The 19,130-nt window shown below is 45.0% G+C and overlaps 1 protein-coding gene across 1 annotated transcript in view; it reads right to left on the bottom strand.

Moving 5' to 3' along the window:
• Positions 1-6,811: 6,811 nt before the first annotated feature.
• LOC138259417 (protein RD3-like) overlaps positions 6,812-19,130 on the bottom strand; it is a 33,217-nt gene continuing 20,898 nt past the window's right edge. Inside the window, exons 2-3 of the mRNA XM_069207166.1 lie at positions 13,555-13,864; positions 6,812-8,869 (exon numbers count right to left, since the gene is read on the bottom strand). Coding sequence (XP_069063267.1) covers positions 8,569-8,869; positions 13,555-13,853 — 600 coding nt within the window. The 5' untranslated portion in view covers positions 13,854-13,864 and the 3' untranslated portion in view covers positions 6,812-8,568. The remainder of the gene's footprint in view (positions 8,870-13,554; positions 13,865-19,130) is intronic.

The following is a 19,130-nucleotide window of genomic DNA, read 5'->3' as shown; positions in this document are numbered from 1 at the left end:
GGGTGGAGATGGTAACCCAATATTTGCATTAGAGAAGCTAGGGTGGGGCTGAGGATGGTTGGAATGCATAATCATGGCATGCATGGAATTAATGTCAGGAAGGTCAAGAATAGAGCCAAAGGACTATTCTATGTTAAAAGTCGAATTTCGGTATGAGGCAATATGACTGAGTGTGGCAGTGCACATTGGTAGGCGTGTGGATGGGCTTTTAGAGGCATTGTAGTGGGAGGAATGTTGTCCTAGTGTAAGGGCATGGATTGGGACATGCAGATTTATACGGAAGCTGAGGGAGCAAGGGTTTAGACTGTATTTGCATGCTGTAGTGATCAGAGAAGCATAGTGAGGGTGTTGTGTAGGCAAGGGTTTTGGACAATGTGAAACGATTTTAAAGGTTGATAGTGAGGCAGTGGGAGCACTAGCAAACACTGAGGCCCAAATTTATACTCTGGTTGTGCCGGATTTGCTTAATTTTGTTTTTACACAAATCTGGTGCAAACTTAACTCCATATTTATATTTTGACGCTAGACCCGTCTAGCGACACAATATTGGAGTTAACGTCATTTTATGTCTGCGAAAAAAACTACCTTGCGTTAATGAGATGCAATGTAGGTGTTCCCGGGCAAAAAAATGACTCTAAGGCCCTTGCGCCTTATTTATCCTCCCGTGCAAAAATCACATACGGGAGGAGGAGGGCCCTAAATAATGGCGCTAAGCCTGCTTAGTGCCATTATTTAGCGCCTGGTATGGGCAGGCGTTAGGGGACCTGTAGGCCATTTTCCATGGTCAGAGACCATGGAAACTGCCCACAGGTGCCCTCCCTGCACCCAGGGACACCCACACCCACACCCGGAGGACACCTAACGATGGGGGGGACCCATCCTAGGTAAGTCCAGGCAAGTTTTTTTGATTTTATTTTAAACGTGCCATGGGGGGACTAACTTGGGCTCCCCCACATGGCACATGGCACTGTGCCCAATGGCCATTTCCAGGGGACATAAGTCCCCTGGGCATGGCCATTGGGCTGGGGGGCATGACTCCTGTCTTTACTAAGACAGGAGTCATGTCCATGGGGGTTGTGCATAGAAAAAAAAAATGACGCTAGTCAGATTAGAGTCAATTTTTTTTACTCTAACCTGACTAGCGCCATTCTTTCCTGCACAACCTCCAGTTTGCCCTACTCCTCCCCTACCCGGTTAGCGTAATAAATTTTGATGCTAACCGGGCCTCAGCGCTGGCTTGCGCCATTCCTTAAATATGGCGCCTATCTGGCGTCCTGGAATGGCACTAGCCGGCGCTATACTTTTTGAAGCAAACCTGCGCTCACTGAGGTTTGCGTCAAAAAGTATAAATCTGGGCCTGAGTTGGCAAGGGTTGAGAGGGTGCTTTGATTTGCAGAAGGAAATTGTTTGTTCTTGGGTGCCTGGCAGTGTGTAGGTAAGGGTGTGTCACAATTCAGTTGTCAATACTGGCATCCAAGATGACTGGTCTTGTTCACTGCAGAAATGCTGATGTTGTGCTGCTGGAAGCAATGTCCAAGCAACACGTGCAGCATTAGCTATGAGACAGAGTGCTCTGTCGATTGGAACACTTCCTGATCTAGTCCACTAGGAGGATCGATGGGTAAGCATGGTGGAGTGTTCCCTATAAGACTTGCGGTGAGGGAAAGGGTGGAAAAGGGATTGGTACCTTTTGACCTCAGACTCATAATGGTCGCTGGTACATTTGACACATATAGCATTTTATTGATAAGTGAGTTTGAGGTAGGAAACCCATAGCAAGGGAGAGGTGGCGAAGGATGCTTTGAGGGGAGGTGCGAAGAAGGAGGCATGTTGGAGCACCCTAGGAGTTCAATGACAGTAAACGTATTGAAATAACATGGTCTGGCCGGGAATGTGGTCTTTATTGTGCCTTTTGTTCTAATCAATGACATTCAAACTAGGCATATTATGGGTGTTGTATAGGCCTTTGAGCTTTCACCGTCTCCAGGGTGAAAAGAGTACCTATTTTTGAGGAGTGGTGTGCATCGGTGGGGTTCGTGGTTGGGTTGAAGAGATCGAAGATGAATCAGTGAAGGGAGTGGTGCTGAGTGCATCTGGGGATGCTTTATTGACTACTCTTGTGTTTCTGGAAATAGGTTGAAGGCATGATACCAGGATGGGTACACTTGGCTTTTTGCCAATTGTTGCAGGCAATGAGAGGCTGACCGAATGGTTTAAGTTCATTTGCATGTTGGCACTCATTTACTTAGAATGGGAATAGTTACTGAAGCTGGCTGAGTGTGCTTTTGGGAGGGGGGGGAGTGGGGGGAGAGTTCTGTTAAGCAGAGTGGGAAGAGGGACCCTTAAGTTAATTATTAATTGTGATTTCTCCGTGTCTCCTTTTTGTTTTTTGCTTTTTTTTATTTTATTTTTTTTAGACATTCGGGAGGACTGAATCTGAATGACAAATTATACACATTTGGGTCTGTGGGCATTCGTTTATGAAATGGAAGTGAAGCAAGCAGAGATGCCACACTTCAGGAGGGAGCCGTGGTTTAAAATTCAAGGATTATTTAGTATATAGGTAGGTAAAACGAAAATATAAGCTGGAATTAGTTGTGGCCAGTTTACGTGAACTTTAAGTGAGGAGTTGGCAGACAGATGTTTTAGGAGTTAATTTGAGGTGAACGAGTTTGGGTCAAGATGGCAGGAATGGCGTTGCAAAATTAAATGAAAATGGGATTTGAGAAAAGTTGGGCAGTATTAGGAATGGAGGCAGAGGGTAGGGACAGGTGGGTGACTAAGATTTTTGGTTTTGGGGGGGGGGGGGGCTGAAGTCAGCAGTGACCGACATGTTGGGGAGAGTAGACTATAGCTATGAGGACATTTCTTGAATAGGAATTGATATGTGGAATTAAGCATTTAGGCATGGGGTTGTTACCGAGTGCAATTTTTTTTGGGTGATGGTGCTCACTTGTTTTGGCCAATTAATATACTTATTTTTGTCCAGAGAGGTGATTCTAGGACATTGGACGTGTGGCAAGGTAGGTATGACTATTACTTTGGAAGACGTTTTTGTCACACAGGGCAGGAACCTCCTTAGGGGACAGCTTTCCTGAGTGCAGACCTGTTGTTCTGACAAGGTGTTGAGGAGGAGTGGCCTTTTCCCCGGGCAGACGAGTCAGCTCGGGATGATAGTGTTATTTCAGGATGAGATAATAAACTCGGGATAATAGGTAGTTAAGGCGATAACGCAAGGAAGCAGGTCAGTGAAAGGGCAGAGGATTAGGGAGGGGTGGGTGGATAGTCCTATTTTACCTTGGAGGACAGGAGAGCTTCGAAGGAGGTAGGCCCAAGTGGGTGGGGACTTAAGGGCAAGAGGGAATGGTCACTACTCTGTATTAGGGAGGCAATGATTCAAGGCAATAAGACGATGTGCCAGGTGTGCAATTTTGTTGGCATAGGTCTGCCACATCTAAACTACATTTCCATACCAAGGAGAGAGGTCTGTGCACCGTCTCGCCTGAATTACGGATGTATAAATCATTTCCTCTGCACCTAGGGCTCCAGGTAAGGAGAACTTAATTAGGTAAGGGAGTGACAGCTTGATTGTGAACTACCAAAATAACAACACTACTAAAAGAAATGTCTGGCGTTTACAGTTCAAAAGCTGCAGAAGTTCCGTAGCTTAAGGAGACGCGCTGGCAGTGTTGCTGCTTGATTTAAAGACACCATTTAAGATGAAAAACATCTTTCTCTTGATGTAAATTTCTAACTACCATAGTAGATAGAAACTATAAACTGTAACATAAAAAGTAACTATATAGTTTTACTGACTTAAAAATAGCACTGCAGTGAATGATACATTTTTTTCTACCCCAAAAGAAACCAAATGAATGGCCACTTCCAAAAGTAGAGCTTCATATACTCTCCTCTTGAAAGTAGCTTTTCCTTCTGGAGGAACACATATCCTAAATAATCACAGTGAGATGCTGCCATTGAGTGCTCAGCCCAGACCTGTCAGGACATGGGATCTGAAGGCTTGGGAATGCCACCAGAGAGTACACGAAGAAGGGAAGTGCTGGCACTGCGGGAGGAGAGTAAAAAATAAATAGTAATATCCGGATGGGTTATCTGCGCTATGATGGCTTAAAAGAGCCTTTAATTTAGACAATCAACTACACATCTTCTCCAAACCCTAATCCAGACTATCACAACACTTGTAATCCCAAAACCAACATGATGGAACTTGTACACAAGTGTTACAAGACCACCGTAAAACCATGAGGGCCTCAAACAAGCATTAGCCACCCCTTCCAACACCCTCATCAATACCAAATTATCATACTTTCCAGACCTCTTCACCTTACTCCAGCCCTACTCACAATGACATATGAAAATCACTACTATCAAAGTTACCCTACCGACGCTACTCTTTGTTCAATACACAACTTACTTCGCCCCCACTACACCTCAACCCTATTCAAACATACTCTCACACTTCAACATGTCCCATAATAACTAATTTCAATAATAAGGACTGACCTTGTTCAGCCCTCAAACCTTCAAAGCTCCTGCTGTCTAGTCTAATATTTTTCTTTGCCTGACCTCTCGCTTCAGCTATTCCTTCACATCTGGCACCTACCAAACTTGTTTTAAATTTGCGCTGCTAACACTTCCACTCCCTCCAACTATCACCCAGTGAGCTTACTTCCCTTTTTCTCCAAGGTACCGGAATGTCTGGTCGTCAGCCATTCCCCACTCTTAACCATCCTCTAATGTACATTATCCCCACCATCGGTTTCTGTGCACTTCACTCAATTGAAACTGCCCCTTCACACATACCCAGGCTTACAACAACTGCCCATCATAATCCCCTTCTAGCCCGCCTCACACTCCTAGACGTATCCCCTGCATTTGACACGGCCACCCCACACTGCGATCCTCATAACTCACTAGGCATCTAAGGTGAACTCCATTAATAGTTTGCTACAGATATGCCTGGATGCTCTTTCTTAGGACCTGATTTACATTTCAGCGCATGGGTTACTCCATCGCAACAGTGATGAATAACCCATGTGCCAAAATATAAATCCCGTAGGATATAATGGGATTTATATTTTGGCAGATGGGCTATTTGTCACCATTGTGATGGAGAAACCCATCCGCCAAAATCTAAATCAGCCCCTTAGTTACCTGGAACTCCTAGATATCAACACCCACCACACTTCCAGTGGTGGGGAGAGGGGGAAGACAAGTCTCAGAATTAGGCCCTTTCTTTTTTACAGTACAGACACAAAGGCCCATATTTATACATTTTTAGTGCCGCACTTTCATCGCTTTTTGATGCAAAATTGGTGCAAACTTACAAAATACAATTGTGTTTTGTAACTTTGCGCCGCTTTTGCGTCAAAACATGAAGCAAATGCGGCGCTAAAAAAGTATAAATATGGGCCAAAACCTTTTCTCCTTTCCTAACTTTTCGTCTCAGTTCCAATCACATCTCAGACTGGGTCATGGCTTTCCATTATTCGATGACTCAAAAGTCACTCATGCTTAACTTGAAAACTGAGGTCCTATACTTTTCTTCTTCATCTGCACTTGCCTTTAAAAAATGAATATACTCAATCTTAATACTCTGGAATTTACACCCACATCCTTGGGGCTGTTTCAGTGCATACATGAAAATTAAATCTTGAATAAGTGACAGAGCAACTACAGAGAGATAGTACTTGCTGAAGATTCACAAAATCCGCCCACACACCCTTTTCAAAACAGTAAAAATACCTATTACTAAGCAAGCTTGACTACTGCAATAGTTTATTTGTAGGCCTTCATCAATACTGCTTTGTAGTGCTGGATAAGGTCATAAACGTCATCACCAGAATATTATTCAATTTACCTACGCACACTCCTGCCTTATTATACGGTCACCTTGCTGAGTGAATTTATATAAGCTACTGACATCTGTATGCAAGGCAATATATGGCACGCCCCTAACTACCTCTTTTATGTCCGATCTCATGCAACTGATCCATACCTAACTGCTGCACTTCGTATTTTAGGTTAATCATCTCACAGTTCTATGTATTGCCAACATATCTAATGAAACTAAATGAATACATTGGTTATAAACATGTTTTACATGAGATGGCTTTGCCAGAGTATATATTTCGCCTGCCAATAGATAATCAAAATTAGATAATCTTGGTTTACCAAGACTTGTTCTGAGGAAAAAAACAAAAAACATACCTTCAAAAGTAAGCCAAATACACGTGAATACCTTTTTTTGTGTACGACTGGGCATGGTTTAGTCGTTGTTAGGCCCAATTCTGACCATCTTGCCCAACATAAGCTGTGGGGCTAGCAGGACAGTGACTGCTAAGACCCTTGAATGGAGCAGAGAGACTAAATTATGGAATTATTCGATATAGAGATTCAGCTGTGCACATCGTGTATTCTGGTGAAAGGTGGTAAAATATAAGGGATGTCAGATAATCCCTAGAAAAACGCAGGAACAATTTGAATAGTACCAAAATTCCCTACCACCTAAATACCTCCAACCCCAATTCAAAAGGGGACAGAGTGAGAACTTTCTACAAATTTACATTCACTAGTCCATAATGTCATTATTTGCTGGCGCACAAATAATGTTAATGTAGTGAGGATTTAATATGGTAGTAGTCAAGGATTTTAAAAAGTAGCATGTCTTTATTAAGTATGTTTTTTTCGCTAAGTATATTCCCAAGATATATGTCCTAAGGGTTAAAAAGAAAATCAGGATTTTGTCTTTTATTGTTATGAAATGGGAAAATCGATAATCAGTGCAAAATAATTTTGGAAGATACTTTTTTAATACAAATCATGCATGTATATTACAGCAAACATCTGATTGAGTTTTACATTCAATTATTGCAGCATTTTTAATGAAAAAGACAAAAAAAGTTAATATTAAAATTTTTCTTGCATGTTTAGCGATCTCCTTAAATCTGTCAGACCAATTAGGATTATAATGAAGATGGAGCATGATGAACAGTCTTGTTGACTCTTCTATTACTTGCATCTGAAAATTCTGGAGTCGTCTACCATTTATAGCCTGTATGAGCCAGACACCCAGGAAGGAGACAATGTATGAAGCATTTGGAAACTGCGCTTCATACAAGGCTTGTGAGCTGCAAAGCAGCGCCTTGCACTGGTGATGGACCTAGCCAAGATGGAAGCTGAATATTGTCCAGGAAATTTACATAATGTAATTAGCGAAGACACTTTTGCTGGTTCTGGAAACAATTTGTCTTTCTCGTGACAAGCAGTATTCCCTTCTATCTTGCCGTTCCCCGCCATAATGGTGCAAATGTCTCTGATCCATCATTGACTGTTAGTTAACGAAGTCAGAAAAAAAATGTAATTTCTTAACAACACACACGCATATAAACACATAAATATGGATTCTTTTATTTTTTTAAATGTTGATGTAGAATATGAAAGGGTGGTTAAGACCTGGTGGCGTGGGGGTGATGGGGTGTGTTCAGTCCACAGCCTAGTCTGTATGGTATGTAATGTGTGTCTAGTTGTAGTTCCTTATGTGTGAAGTACAGGTGATATGTATCTGTTGGGTACATGTGGTTAATGGGGGCTTTGCCTCCATTGGTTGTTAAACCTGGTTCCTTCCTCCAGTGATATACAGCATTGAACAGTTCCTTGCTGTCCAATGAAGCACGTACTGTGCTAATGTACTGATGCACATCTGCTGTCTCAGGGTGAGGAGTATCCCTCTCCTCTGGTATTTTGGTAAACATCTTGTGTCTCTGAGAGTGCTGAGGGGCTTCACCTACTTTATATCTTCTGATACACTGCTTATGTTTTTCAGGAAACTGAGGTGCTGTGGTAACCTCGGGCAGCGAGGCAAGGCCTGGTGGGATTCAATGCCGCCCAGCCTGTTTCCCTGTACCTCATGGACAGTTCTATCAATCTGGTCTCCCCTGACAGGATGGTTGCCCTGTGGGCCTCTGAGGTGAGATATCCCACAGACACGGCATGTGTGATGAGGCAAGAGTGGTCCTTCTATGACATGGTTGCTTTCAGAGATTCTTTCTGTGTCCCCCTCTCGCCTTCTGTCCATTAATTCAGAAATAAGGGAAGTACCTTGTCATCGAGTGAAGCACCTGGGGCTCAGCTAAACACACCCTTACTAAGTGGGGACCAGGAAGGCTTATATAAGTGCATCCGGATCATGGGTGTTTTAAGAGTTAGGATGGGGATTTCTGAAGCAAGATGTGGGTGGATGAATCTGAGGCAGATTCATCCTCTTCAGGCCTGGACGTTTGGTCGGTGGGGCACCATGTGCACTGGTCGAAACGAAGTTTCTTTCTCCACAGTAAACTGAAACAGTCTTATTTAGCTCACGGTGGAAGCACCTTCAGCAGTCAGTGGGCCTGAAGTTCAGTCGGCCTTTAGCCCTATCTTTCTCCCTCTCTGTTCCTTTGAGGAGATGCACACTGGCCTACTCAATAATGCAGAGAAGGAAAGAAGCAGAGATTGGATTGGGAAAGACAAGTTTTTGCCAGCTCAGCTGCCGGTGCCACGGCTCCTTCACTCGGCCGCTGTGGTGCTGAACTCCGGCATGCTCTTGCTTCGCGCTCGGCCTTGGGCTGGCGGCTCCACCTCACTATCGGAGCAGGCCGCATCCTCCAGGTGGAAGGGGTTGACCCGCGGGCGAGACTTGAAAGTGATGACTGCCAGGCTCTTGGCCCGTTGCCTGCCCCAGCGCGGGTCGCTGCGCCTGCGCACATCTTGCTCCTCCGCCTCTGTAATGAAGTCCTGGAGCACAGTTCGGAAGAGTCGTGGCACCTCATGGATGTCTGGTTCAAACTCCAGCATGAGACGGCGGAACCTGGCAAAGAGCAGAAGGAAGAAGGGTTATTGCCTTCGACTGTCCTAAAAACGGTGTATGTGTAAACTCTGGACATAGGCAGTACTTAAGTTATAAAACAATATGTTCTACTGCACAAAGGCCCATAGTTATCCTTTTTTAGCGCCACATTTGCGTCATTTTTTGACTTACAAAATACAAATGTATTTGCGTCAAAAAGCGGCGCAAATGCGCCGCTAAAAAAAAGTATAAATGTGGACCAAAGTTTCTCTCAGAAGCCTATCAAGGGCTGCAAGTGTCGTGATTGCCGAATACCTAGGGAGTTTTAGGGGCCGTGGGGGGCATTACTTTGCATTACGCCACTGGGCTGTTTAATGTTGAATTCATCTCATACCTCTTTCACCCACAGCTTAACACAGTCTGTGTCCCTTTATCTCACTCTTGCAGGTTCTTGTTCATCTCTACTTCATCCCCTTGTCATTGTTTTCTTGTCTTTCTCTTTCCCTCTTTTTCCTCTTTTCTGCCTCTTCTCTGTGCTAAAGTCTGAAGATAAAAATTAAGGGACTAATTTATATTTAGGCGGATGGTCCGTCATGGGACGGAGTAAGTTACACGTCATGGGAACGGAGTAAGTTACTCCGTCCCCTTGGTGGAGAGACTGCCCACCTAATTCATAAATGACTACCAAGCAGGCAGTCTTTTATAAATGCAAAAAAGAAAAGTTATCAGGAATGTGCTCTCACTAGAGCTATTCTTGTGTCTGTTCTGCCTTTTGCTTGCATTATGTTTTGTAATTGGCTGAGTGTTATTTTGCATTGTGCATGTCAGCGAGCTGTTTTACCTTTTGCATGTTTTAACAGCATTTGAGTTTTAGCATTCAATGGTGGTGCATCAAGGTCCTTGTTTCTGCTGTCCTCCCCTTGCTGTCCTTCCTTCTCCTGTTGCTCCCACCTTCCACGCTGTCATCATGCTCTTCGTTGCTGCTGGCTTACTTGACTTTTTCCCTCACACTCCACCCTCTCATTGCCATTGTTTGTATATTTGTGGCACTCGCATAAGCAAAACTAATCACAGTGAGGGGCATAGAGGAATGGTGCTCTCTATCTCTAGTATTGTTGTTGATATATATATATATGTATATATATATATATTGACTTTACCAATGCTTATTTAGAAGTTTCAAGTGAAAGAAGATAGAACATCCAAGCATTAGAAACATTTGAAAACTGAGCAAAGCACCAAGGGACATATTTACAAGCCCCTAGCGCCTCGTTGCTCAATATTAGCATCATTTTTTTAAATTCTAATGTGGTGTTAAGGAGGTATTTTTGTCACGCCATATTTACAAAAGTGGCACAATGCATGTATTGCGCCACTTTGTAACAACCTTGCGCCACATTATGCCGACACCGGGCCTGCACCAGGCATAATGTATGCAGGAAAGGTATTCAGGTGCTAGCAGGCCTGCCAAATGCTCTGTGGGGTTGAATACAAATGTGGACCGAATCTTGCAGAGGTAAGTGTCGACGCGTTTTGGCCTCTCCAGTCTGGGCCTCATCAGGACTAACACGGGACAACACAGTCTCTTGATTGGACAACAGTCGGCATCTGAGTGTGGGGAAGTCCTACTCGGATGGCCCTTGCTTTATGAACGCCTTGCTTCACAGACGGTCTTCACACTACATGCAGATTCACTTCGGATCGCTCCCGCACAGGTGGTTGTACCCAATGCGGACTTGTGCTGCACATTCCAATGAGGTCCACCTCTGGATTCACGTTCATAAAGAAAGGACCATACAAGTAGGACTTCCCCACACTCAGATGCTGACTTTTGGCTCACACTGATAGGAACCTCAGGAAGAAATAGATAGGGTTCCTAAAGTGGTTTCTACAGGAACCTTCAATTATCGCTTTCAAGTGGATTACAACTGCAAAAGACTCGGAGTAACCTCTATCTCTTTTTTAAGAGATGAAGTAGTGGGACAACCCCACGTTGACAGATTGCCTGTATCCAAAATCTGTACAGTTCTGGTTTCACTCTGGAGCAGTTCTTGGTTTGTGAAATATATTGTCTTCAATGTTTGTGCTATGTTTTTTGAGAATTTAGACATTATTGCCATATAAAAAACCTTTTGTTCTACTGTCTGCCCTATGGAATCTGTATTTAATAAATTTTGGAAAGTAAATAATCCACGAAGAAAGCAATTATTACTCTTTCTTCTGAAATTCAGAATATCGATCCCGACCTCTTGACCAATCTTGTTTTGCACGATGTTTCAGAATACATCAGATTTAGGAAAGTACAAAAAAAGCACATTTTGTAGTTCTGAAGTGTGGTGGAAACCCATATTTGAAAACGACCAAAACAAATCCATACACTTGATGATGACATTTCCACATATTATCGTTTGTGGTATTGGTGCAAATGTGTGGGTTACTTCTATTGAAAATGTGTTGTCTGTAATAGCAGTGTGCTACCACACCATGCATACTCCACGCTATGCCACTCCACTTTACAGCACTCCACTCTACTCCACAACACTCTACTCCTCTCTACGCCCTTTCACTCTAGGCCACTCCACTCTACGATATGCCACACCACTCTATGCCCTTCCACTTGCAGATACTCTATGACATGCAACACCACTCTACTCCAGGCCACTTCACTCAGTGCCACTCACTCCATGACACAACCTTCCACTCTACGTGACTCTACTCTATGCTTCTCCATTCTAAGTGCCTCCAATCCACACCACTTCACCCACTCCACTCCAATCTGTCCTATTCTATCCCACTCCACTCCAGTCTACCCCAGTCCACTCTACATCAGTCTTCCCCATTCCACTACAATCTACCCCAATCTACTCCACTCCAATCTACCCCACTCCAATCTACCCCACTCCACCCAATCTACCACAATCCATCCTACTCCAATCTGCCACACGCCAATCCACTTTACCCCAATCTACCACACCCAATCCACCCCAATTTACTTTACTCTACTCTACCCAAATCTACCCCACTCCACTCCATTCTACATAATCCACTCCACTATAATCAAATCTACCCCTCAACTACAATCTACCCTAGTCTACCCCACTCCACTCCATCCCAAACTACCCCACTCCACCCCAATTTACCCACTTCACTCCAACCTACTCCACTCAACTCCAGTCTACCCACTCCTCTCCAATCTACCCCACACCACTCAATTTAACTCAATCAACTCCACCCCATTCCACTCCGATTTACCCCACTCTGCTCCGGTCTACCCCCAATCTACCCCACTCAACTCAACTACAATTTACTCCAATCCATACCTCTCCACTCCAATCTGCCCCACTCCACTCTAACCCACTCCAGTCTAAATAACTCTACTCCATTCTACCCCACTCCACCCCAATCTGCCCCAGTCCAATCAACCCCACTCCATTCCAATGTATCCCACTTCACTCCAATCTCCACCCCACTACAATCTATCCTACTCCACTCTACCCAATCTTCCTCAGTCTACCCCACTCCAATCCACTCCACTCTACCCCAATCCACTATCATCTATAATCCAATCTACCCCACTCCAACCTACCTCAGTCTCCCTTTTCGAATTTGCCACAATCTATCCCACTCCAGTCTATCCCACGCCAATCCACTCAAGCTACCCCACTCTAATCTACCCCACTCTAATCTACCCCACTTCACTCTATGCTACCACATTCTGCTCCACTCTATCCCAATCTACCACATATCACTTCACTCCACTCTAACCCACTCCCATCTACCACACTCAACTGAAATCTACCCCACTCCAATCTAACCGACTCCATCCCACTCTAATCTACCCAATGCCACCCCAATCTACCCCACTCCAGTCTGCCGCACTCTAATCTAATCCAATCCACCTGACCCCCCCACTCCAAAGTACCCCTTCCCACCCGACTCCATGCCACTAACTTTTTGCCATGCTGAATGGCCGCCACACTGGTATACAACATGGCTAAAACCCATTGCCAAAACAAATAGCTCTTGCATAGGCAAGGCCTATTGGCTTTGCCAATGCTCATCTACTAGTTCAAGGGAAGTTTAACCCGCGGCTGCCTCTCATTTACCTCTTCTATGCATACAAAGAAGATTATTTTTCTGCTTCCCTTCTTGTACCTCTTCCATGTGTACGAGCTTACTTTGGGTTGTTGTTGGGCATTCTCTTTTGTACTGGTTTTTATGTATCTTTGTGAGGGAGGCATGGACTGATTTTGTTTTTCAGTTCAATTTCTATATGTGATGGAGGTTCCATCGTTGCTGTCTTTACTGTATGTGCTTGGTGTGTGAGTGAAGCCTTACCGGGAGAAGAGGGATGTGTTTATGTCTGGGTTGTATGTGTGTGAAAGAAAGACACAATTACGTATAGGCTTGTGTTGCTTCTGTATCTGCCATATGCATCGTATTCGAGGGAAGCATGCTTTGCCACAGTAAATGCTGCAGACATTCTATTCTGTTCGAGATAAATGTACTCTGCGGTTCATACTTTACCTCTTCTGTTTATGTGTAAAGCTTGCTACTTTGTGTGAGGGAAGCTTCCTCTACTACTGCCCGCGCCGTGGCTGTTCTGGGAATAATGAGAGGATGCAATGACTTCACAAGTTCACCACCTCTGTGGTAATGGTGTTTGCCCTCTCGTGATGAGACTGTTGTCAGGATGCACTCCTTACCGCAATATGGCGGGGCCACACTGGGAAGTCTTAATTTTGGCGCAGATGTCCCGGAGCTGAAGCATCTCGCCAGGTGCCAACTCAAACACCTGCCGTGGCTGTGAGGCCAGCCATGTGTAGTCCACGCTGCCGTTCTTCCCCTTACGGACTTCTTGGAGCCGTTCCCGCTGCAGCTTGTCTGCCCGTTTCAGGTGCGTGCTGAGCTCCAACATAAGTGTCTCTGTGACCAGCTCCCCGCTGCTCCGTGGTGGCGGCGCCACCCCCTCCTCATTCCAGCCAAACAATGCTGCCAGAAACATGGCTTCTGTGACTGTGGAGAAAAAAACAGGCATGGCCCTTAAAACCAAAGGGCTAAGCATAGGATTGACACATTTGCTTAAAGTAAAAGCTGGAATGTAATCTTTTTTCTGCATGAAAGAAACACACCCCTTTGGAGCCTGCTTTTTAGGTCTCAGCCTACCAGACAGCGCACCTGTCTGGTTTGCTACAGTCATCTTGGGGACTTTCAGAAAGTTGACCTAGGAATGCATTCCGCCTGTTGATTATCATTGGCTTTCTGTTCTGTAACTCACATTTTCTGGGTTTCTATTTGCTGGCTTCATTTGTTAGACTATCCAGTGCGAGTCTGTCCCTCCCTTACTCACACCGTATTTACAGTGTTGTTTCATACACTACTTTCTGTAAACAGGCCTTTAAATCTTGTTCTTATCTTGTCACATTTGCTGTGTTTACAAAAAAACAAGGTCAAATGTAAAGCTGTTTTTTCCAGGGAGACTTCTGTTTCTTTCTCTGTCTTCAAAGTGAGAGATTTTATGTGACAATCTTGCTGAGTAGCCATGTAAAAAGAGAAGAGATTTTTTTTCCAGCACACAGCAAAAAAATGAACTATGCTGATGTTTCAGAATGTATTAGAATTAGTACAAATGGAGCACGCTTTGTGTAAATCTGAAGTGTGGTGGAAAAAAATATTTGAATACAATCAAAACACATCAATACACTAGGTGATGGCATTTGCACACATTATCGTTTGTATCCAATAAAAACGTATATTGGTGCAAATATAATGCTTATTTCCATTTGAATTTGTTTCTGTAATGGCGGTGTGCTATCACACCATGCATATTCCACACTACACCACTCTACTCCACTCTTTGCCCTTCCACTCAGTGCCACACCACTCCATTCTACAACAGTCAACTCCACTTTATGACATGCCACTTCACTCTACCTCCTCCACTCTAAGACAATCTGGGACACGCCATGCCACTTGACTCCACTCCACTCTATGCCCCTCCACTCCACACCACTTAATGCACTCCACTCCACTCCACTCCAGTGTACTCCAATTTACCCCACCCTTCAATGCAATCTACTCCAATCTACTCCACTCCACTCCAATCTTGCCCACTCCACTCTACCCAATATACTCCACACCACTTCAATGTACCCCACTTCAGACTAACCCACTTCAACCTACCCCACTCTAACCCATTTTACCCCACTACAACGCAATCTACCCCACTCCAACCCAATCTACTCCAATCAACTCGAACCCAATCTACTCCAATCCACTATGATCCAATCTACCCAACTCCACTACAGTATACCCCACCCATCTAAAATCTACCTCACTCCAATCTACCCCACTCCACTCTACCCCAGTCTATCCCACTCCACTTCCGTCTATCCTACTCCACGCCATACTACTCCACTCTAATCCAGTCTACCCCACTACACTGAATTTAGCCCAATCAACCCCACTCCACTGTACCCCACTCCATCCCCGTCTACTCCACTCAAATCTACCTGACGCTGCTTCTATTTATCCCAGTCTACCACACCCCAATCCAATCTACCTCAATCCATTCCACTCCAATGTCCCCAATCCAACTCACTCCAGCCTACCCGAATCCATTCCAATCTACCCGAATCCATTCTAATCTACCACAGTTCAATTTAGCCCACTCCTTTCCAATTTACCCACTCCACTCCAAACTTTACTACAATTGATCAAACTCCATCCACTCTATTCTATCCCACTCCAATCTAATACACTTCACCACAATCTACCACAATCTACCCCACTCCAGTCTACCATAATCCACCCCACTCCAATCCAATCCATCCCACTCCACATCAATCCAGTCTACTCCACTCAAATCTACCACACCCCACTCAAATCTACCCCGCTCCATTCCACTATAGCCCACTCCACCCCAATCTACCATACCAAAAAATAAGAAATAAAAATAAAGAAAACAAACACCTCTTTCCTACGGGCGAAGACGGGTTTGTCTCCTCTGTTTTCTTCCCGGAAGCACACAGCCTTCCAGACTTCCCTCCAATCATGACGCTGCTGTCACCAGCATGACAGCAGTGCTGTGATTGGTGTGAGCGCCCTGCTTCAGTGCTCACAGAGAGAGTGGCACCCTGTGCACTTTCTCCTCCCGGCGGTTCAATACAGCCAGGTGGAGAAATGCAAAGTGTGCATGTCTGTTGGCTGGCCGAGCACGGCCAGCCAAACAGACATGCGCTCTCATGGTGCACCAACCACTCCTCCCTCCAGCCCCGCACTAACCTGGAACACCGAAAAATGAAACAATAATAATAATGATTCATTATTATAGTTCTATTTTTCCTTCTGCTGAAAGCAGGGGGCAACTCTGTTCTGCCTTAGCAGAGGAGCTGCCCATGGTCTACTCCACTCCAGTCTATCACACTCCACTCAAATCTAACACGCTCCAATCTACGGCACTTCAATCTACCGCACTCCACTCTTCCCCAACCTACCCCACTGCACTCCAGTCTCCTCCAGTATATTTCACTCCACACTACCCTGATCTACTCTGCTTCAATCTACCCCACTCTGATCTACCATACTCAAATCCCCCCAGTCCAATCCAGTCTACACCACTCCACCCCAATTCAATCTACCCTATCCCCCACTCTAATGTACTCCACTCCAATCTACTCCACTACTCCACTCTTCCACAATTTACCCCAATCCACCCCAGTCTACCACACTCCATCCCAATCTGCCCAGTACCACTCCAGTCTACCCCACACCACTCCAAACTATCCCACACTACTCTAACCTACCCCACTCCCCGATCTATCCCACTCCACTACACCGCACTCCACTCTACACAAATCTACCCTCCTCCACTTCACTCCAATCTACCCCACTCTAATGCACCCCACTCTGCTCCGATCTAACCCACTCCACCTCATTCTACCCCACCCCAATCTACTGTACCTCATCCTACCCCCACTTCACCCCACTCCACCCTGCCCCACTGCAATCTATGCTACTCCAATCTATTCAAGTACAATCTACCCCACTTCACTCGAGTCTACCCCACTCTACTGCACCCTACTCCAAACCAACCCAGTCCAATTTTCCCTTTTCACTCTACCCCCTCCAATCTACCCTACTCTAATCCACCCAGTCTACCCCAGTCCATCGTAATCTACCCCACTACATTCCACTCTTCACCAATCTATCTCACTCCACTCTCGACTCCACTGCAGTCTACCCAACTCTATTCTACCCAACTCCACTCCAATTCACCTCACTCCACTCTACTATAATCTACCGCAATCCATTCTACCCACTACAATCCACCCAATCTACCCCATTCTACTCTATTCTACCCCAGTCTACCACACTCCATTCTACTCTAACCAAGCTACCCCTCTCCACTTCACTCCAAACCACCAGATGCCACTAAATTCTACCAAACTCACTTCACCCAAATCCACCCCACCCCACTTCACCCTAAACTAACCTACTCCAATTTACCCCATCCAATCCACCCCACCCCACTCTACCCAGCTCACCCCATATCTACCCCACACCATTCTATCCAACTCCACTCCAACCTACTCCATTACAATCTACCCTACTCCATTCTATCCAACTCCAAGCTAGTCTACACCAGTCTATGCCACTCCACCCTAATCTACCTCACTCCACTCCGATCTACCCCACGCTAATCTACCCCAATACACTGTACTCCACTCTTCCCTTATCTAACCCACCCCACTCCAATCTACCCCACTCCACTCCACCTCAATATACCCCAATCCAATCTACCTTACTCCAATCTACCCCATTCTCATCTAGTCTACTTTAATCTACCCCACTTCTCCCAAATCTACCCCACTTCAATTTACTCCACTTCAATCTACAATGCTAATCTATTCAACTCCCCCACTCCAATGTACCCCAATCCACCCAACTCATCTATGCCAATCTAACCCACTCCACTCTACCTCCATTCTACCCTATTCCACTCTACCACAGTCTATCCCAGTCCAATCCACCCCACCCCACTCCGCACCACTAACTGTTAGCCATGCTGAACAGCAGCCACACTGGTGTACAACATGGCTAAAACACAATTGCATAGGCAAGTCCTATTGGCTTTGCCAATGCTTGTTTAGCATATGTCACTGCATATACATACACTCTCTAACACTCTCTCCCTCCCACACACAAATTATCTCCCTTTCTTTCTTATAGGTCAGGAGATCGACAGAGCAGCTGTAGGACAGACCTATTGCTAGCAATATACATAGAGTGGATTTTGGGTTTGTCCCTTCAATCATTGGCTTTTTCTGCCAGCTTCTTTCAGCCATTAGCTTGCGAGATTATGTTACTCATATCTTGACTCAGTGCGGTGCAGTAATATTAACTCACCTAACTCAATTGGCTGTTTCCGTGTCCTTCCACATCCACAGGAGTACTGGCATTAAACTGGATGAGGGGCTACTTTACCACTACCTCATCTATCAACTCCTACTTACTACCTCTCATGTGTCACAAACTAATGTGCTATTGCTGCATGCCTTGGCACATTAAACTCTTGCCTATTGGCTTTGCCAGTGGTTGTTTCTTACATGCTACCGTATGTCATATTCTTCCCAATTAATAGTGGTATTGATGGAAGTTAGGGTGTCAATGTGTGAGACACGGTTTCTACGTTCATCACACTGCAACTCGGTGACGACCCACTATCACACAGTGAGCTGGAAACCCTTCCACACAATAGGTTTCCAGTTCAGAAACTAAGGCTCTGCACAGTTGGGCCCAAATTAAAACTTCACCAGGACATGGGGGAAGGCTCCAGGTGATAGCATTCTTGCTGTGGGAGAGGTTGATGGGACTGTTTGGGCAGTGCAGGGGATCTAAACCTCAATTCCCCATGGGACCACCACCCTGTTCAAGACCCAGCCCCATCTTCCTGTATGCTTCCACAGTGCAAATTAATCTAAGATTGGCACGCCTAAAAATTAAATATAATTTGTGATGCATAGCCAATTTGTTTTCCTTGCCTAATTGAAGACAGGATGCATCAATTCCATCAATTACTGCAGCCTTGGTATCATCTTACACCTCTTTTTGAACTCATTTGTCTTTCTTAGAAAAGCGTGACAATATTTATCACTAGGCCAACTTGTGAAATGGCTGTATCTTTATTTCCTCGAATGTCTTGCTGAGACTTGAGGCAAGCAGTGTCCTGCAGCGCTAACTTGTAACGCTCACACCAGTGCATAACTCTGACAGAAGGCAT

The sequence above is a fragment of the Pleurodeles waltl genome, chromosome 9, assembly GCF_031143425.1.
Source record: "Pleurodeles waltl isolate 20211129_DDA chromosome 9, aPleWal1.hap1.20221129, whole genome shotgun sequence".
Taxonomy (NCBI): domain Eukaryota; kingdom Metazoa; phylum Chordata; class Amphibia; order Caudata; family Salamandridae; genus Pleurodeles; species Pleurodeles waltl.
The sequence above is the reverse complement of the archived record's forward strand: the minus strand, read 5'-3'. Positions and strand labels throughout refer to the sequence as shown.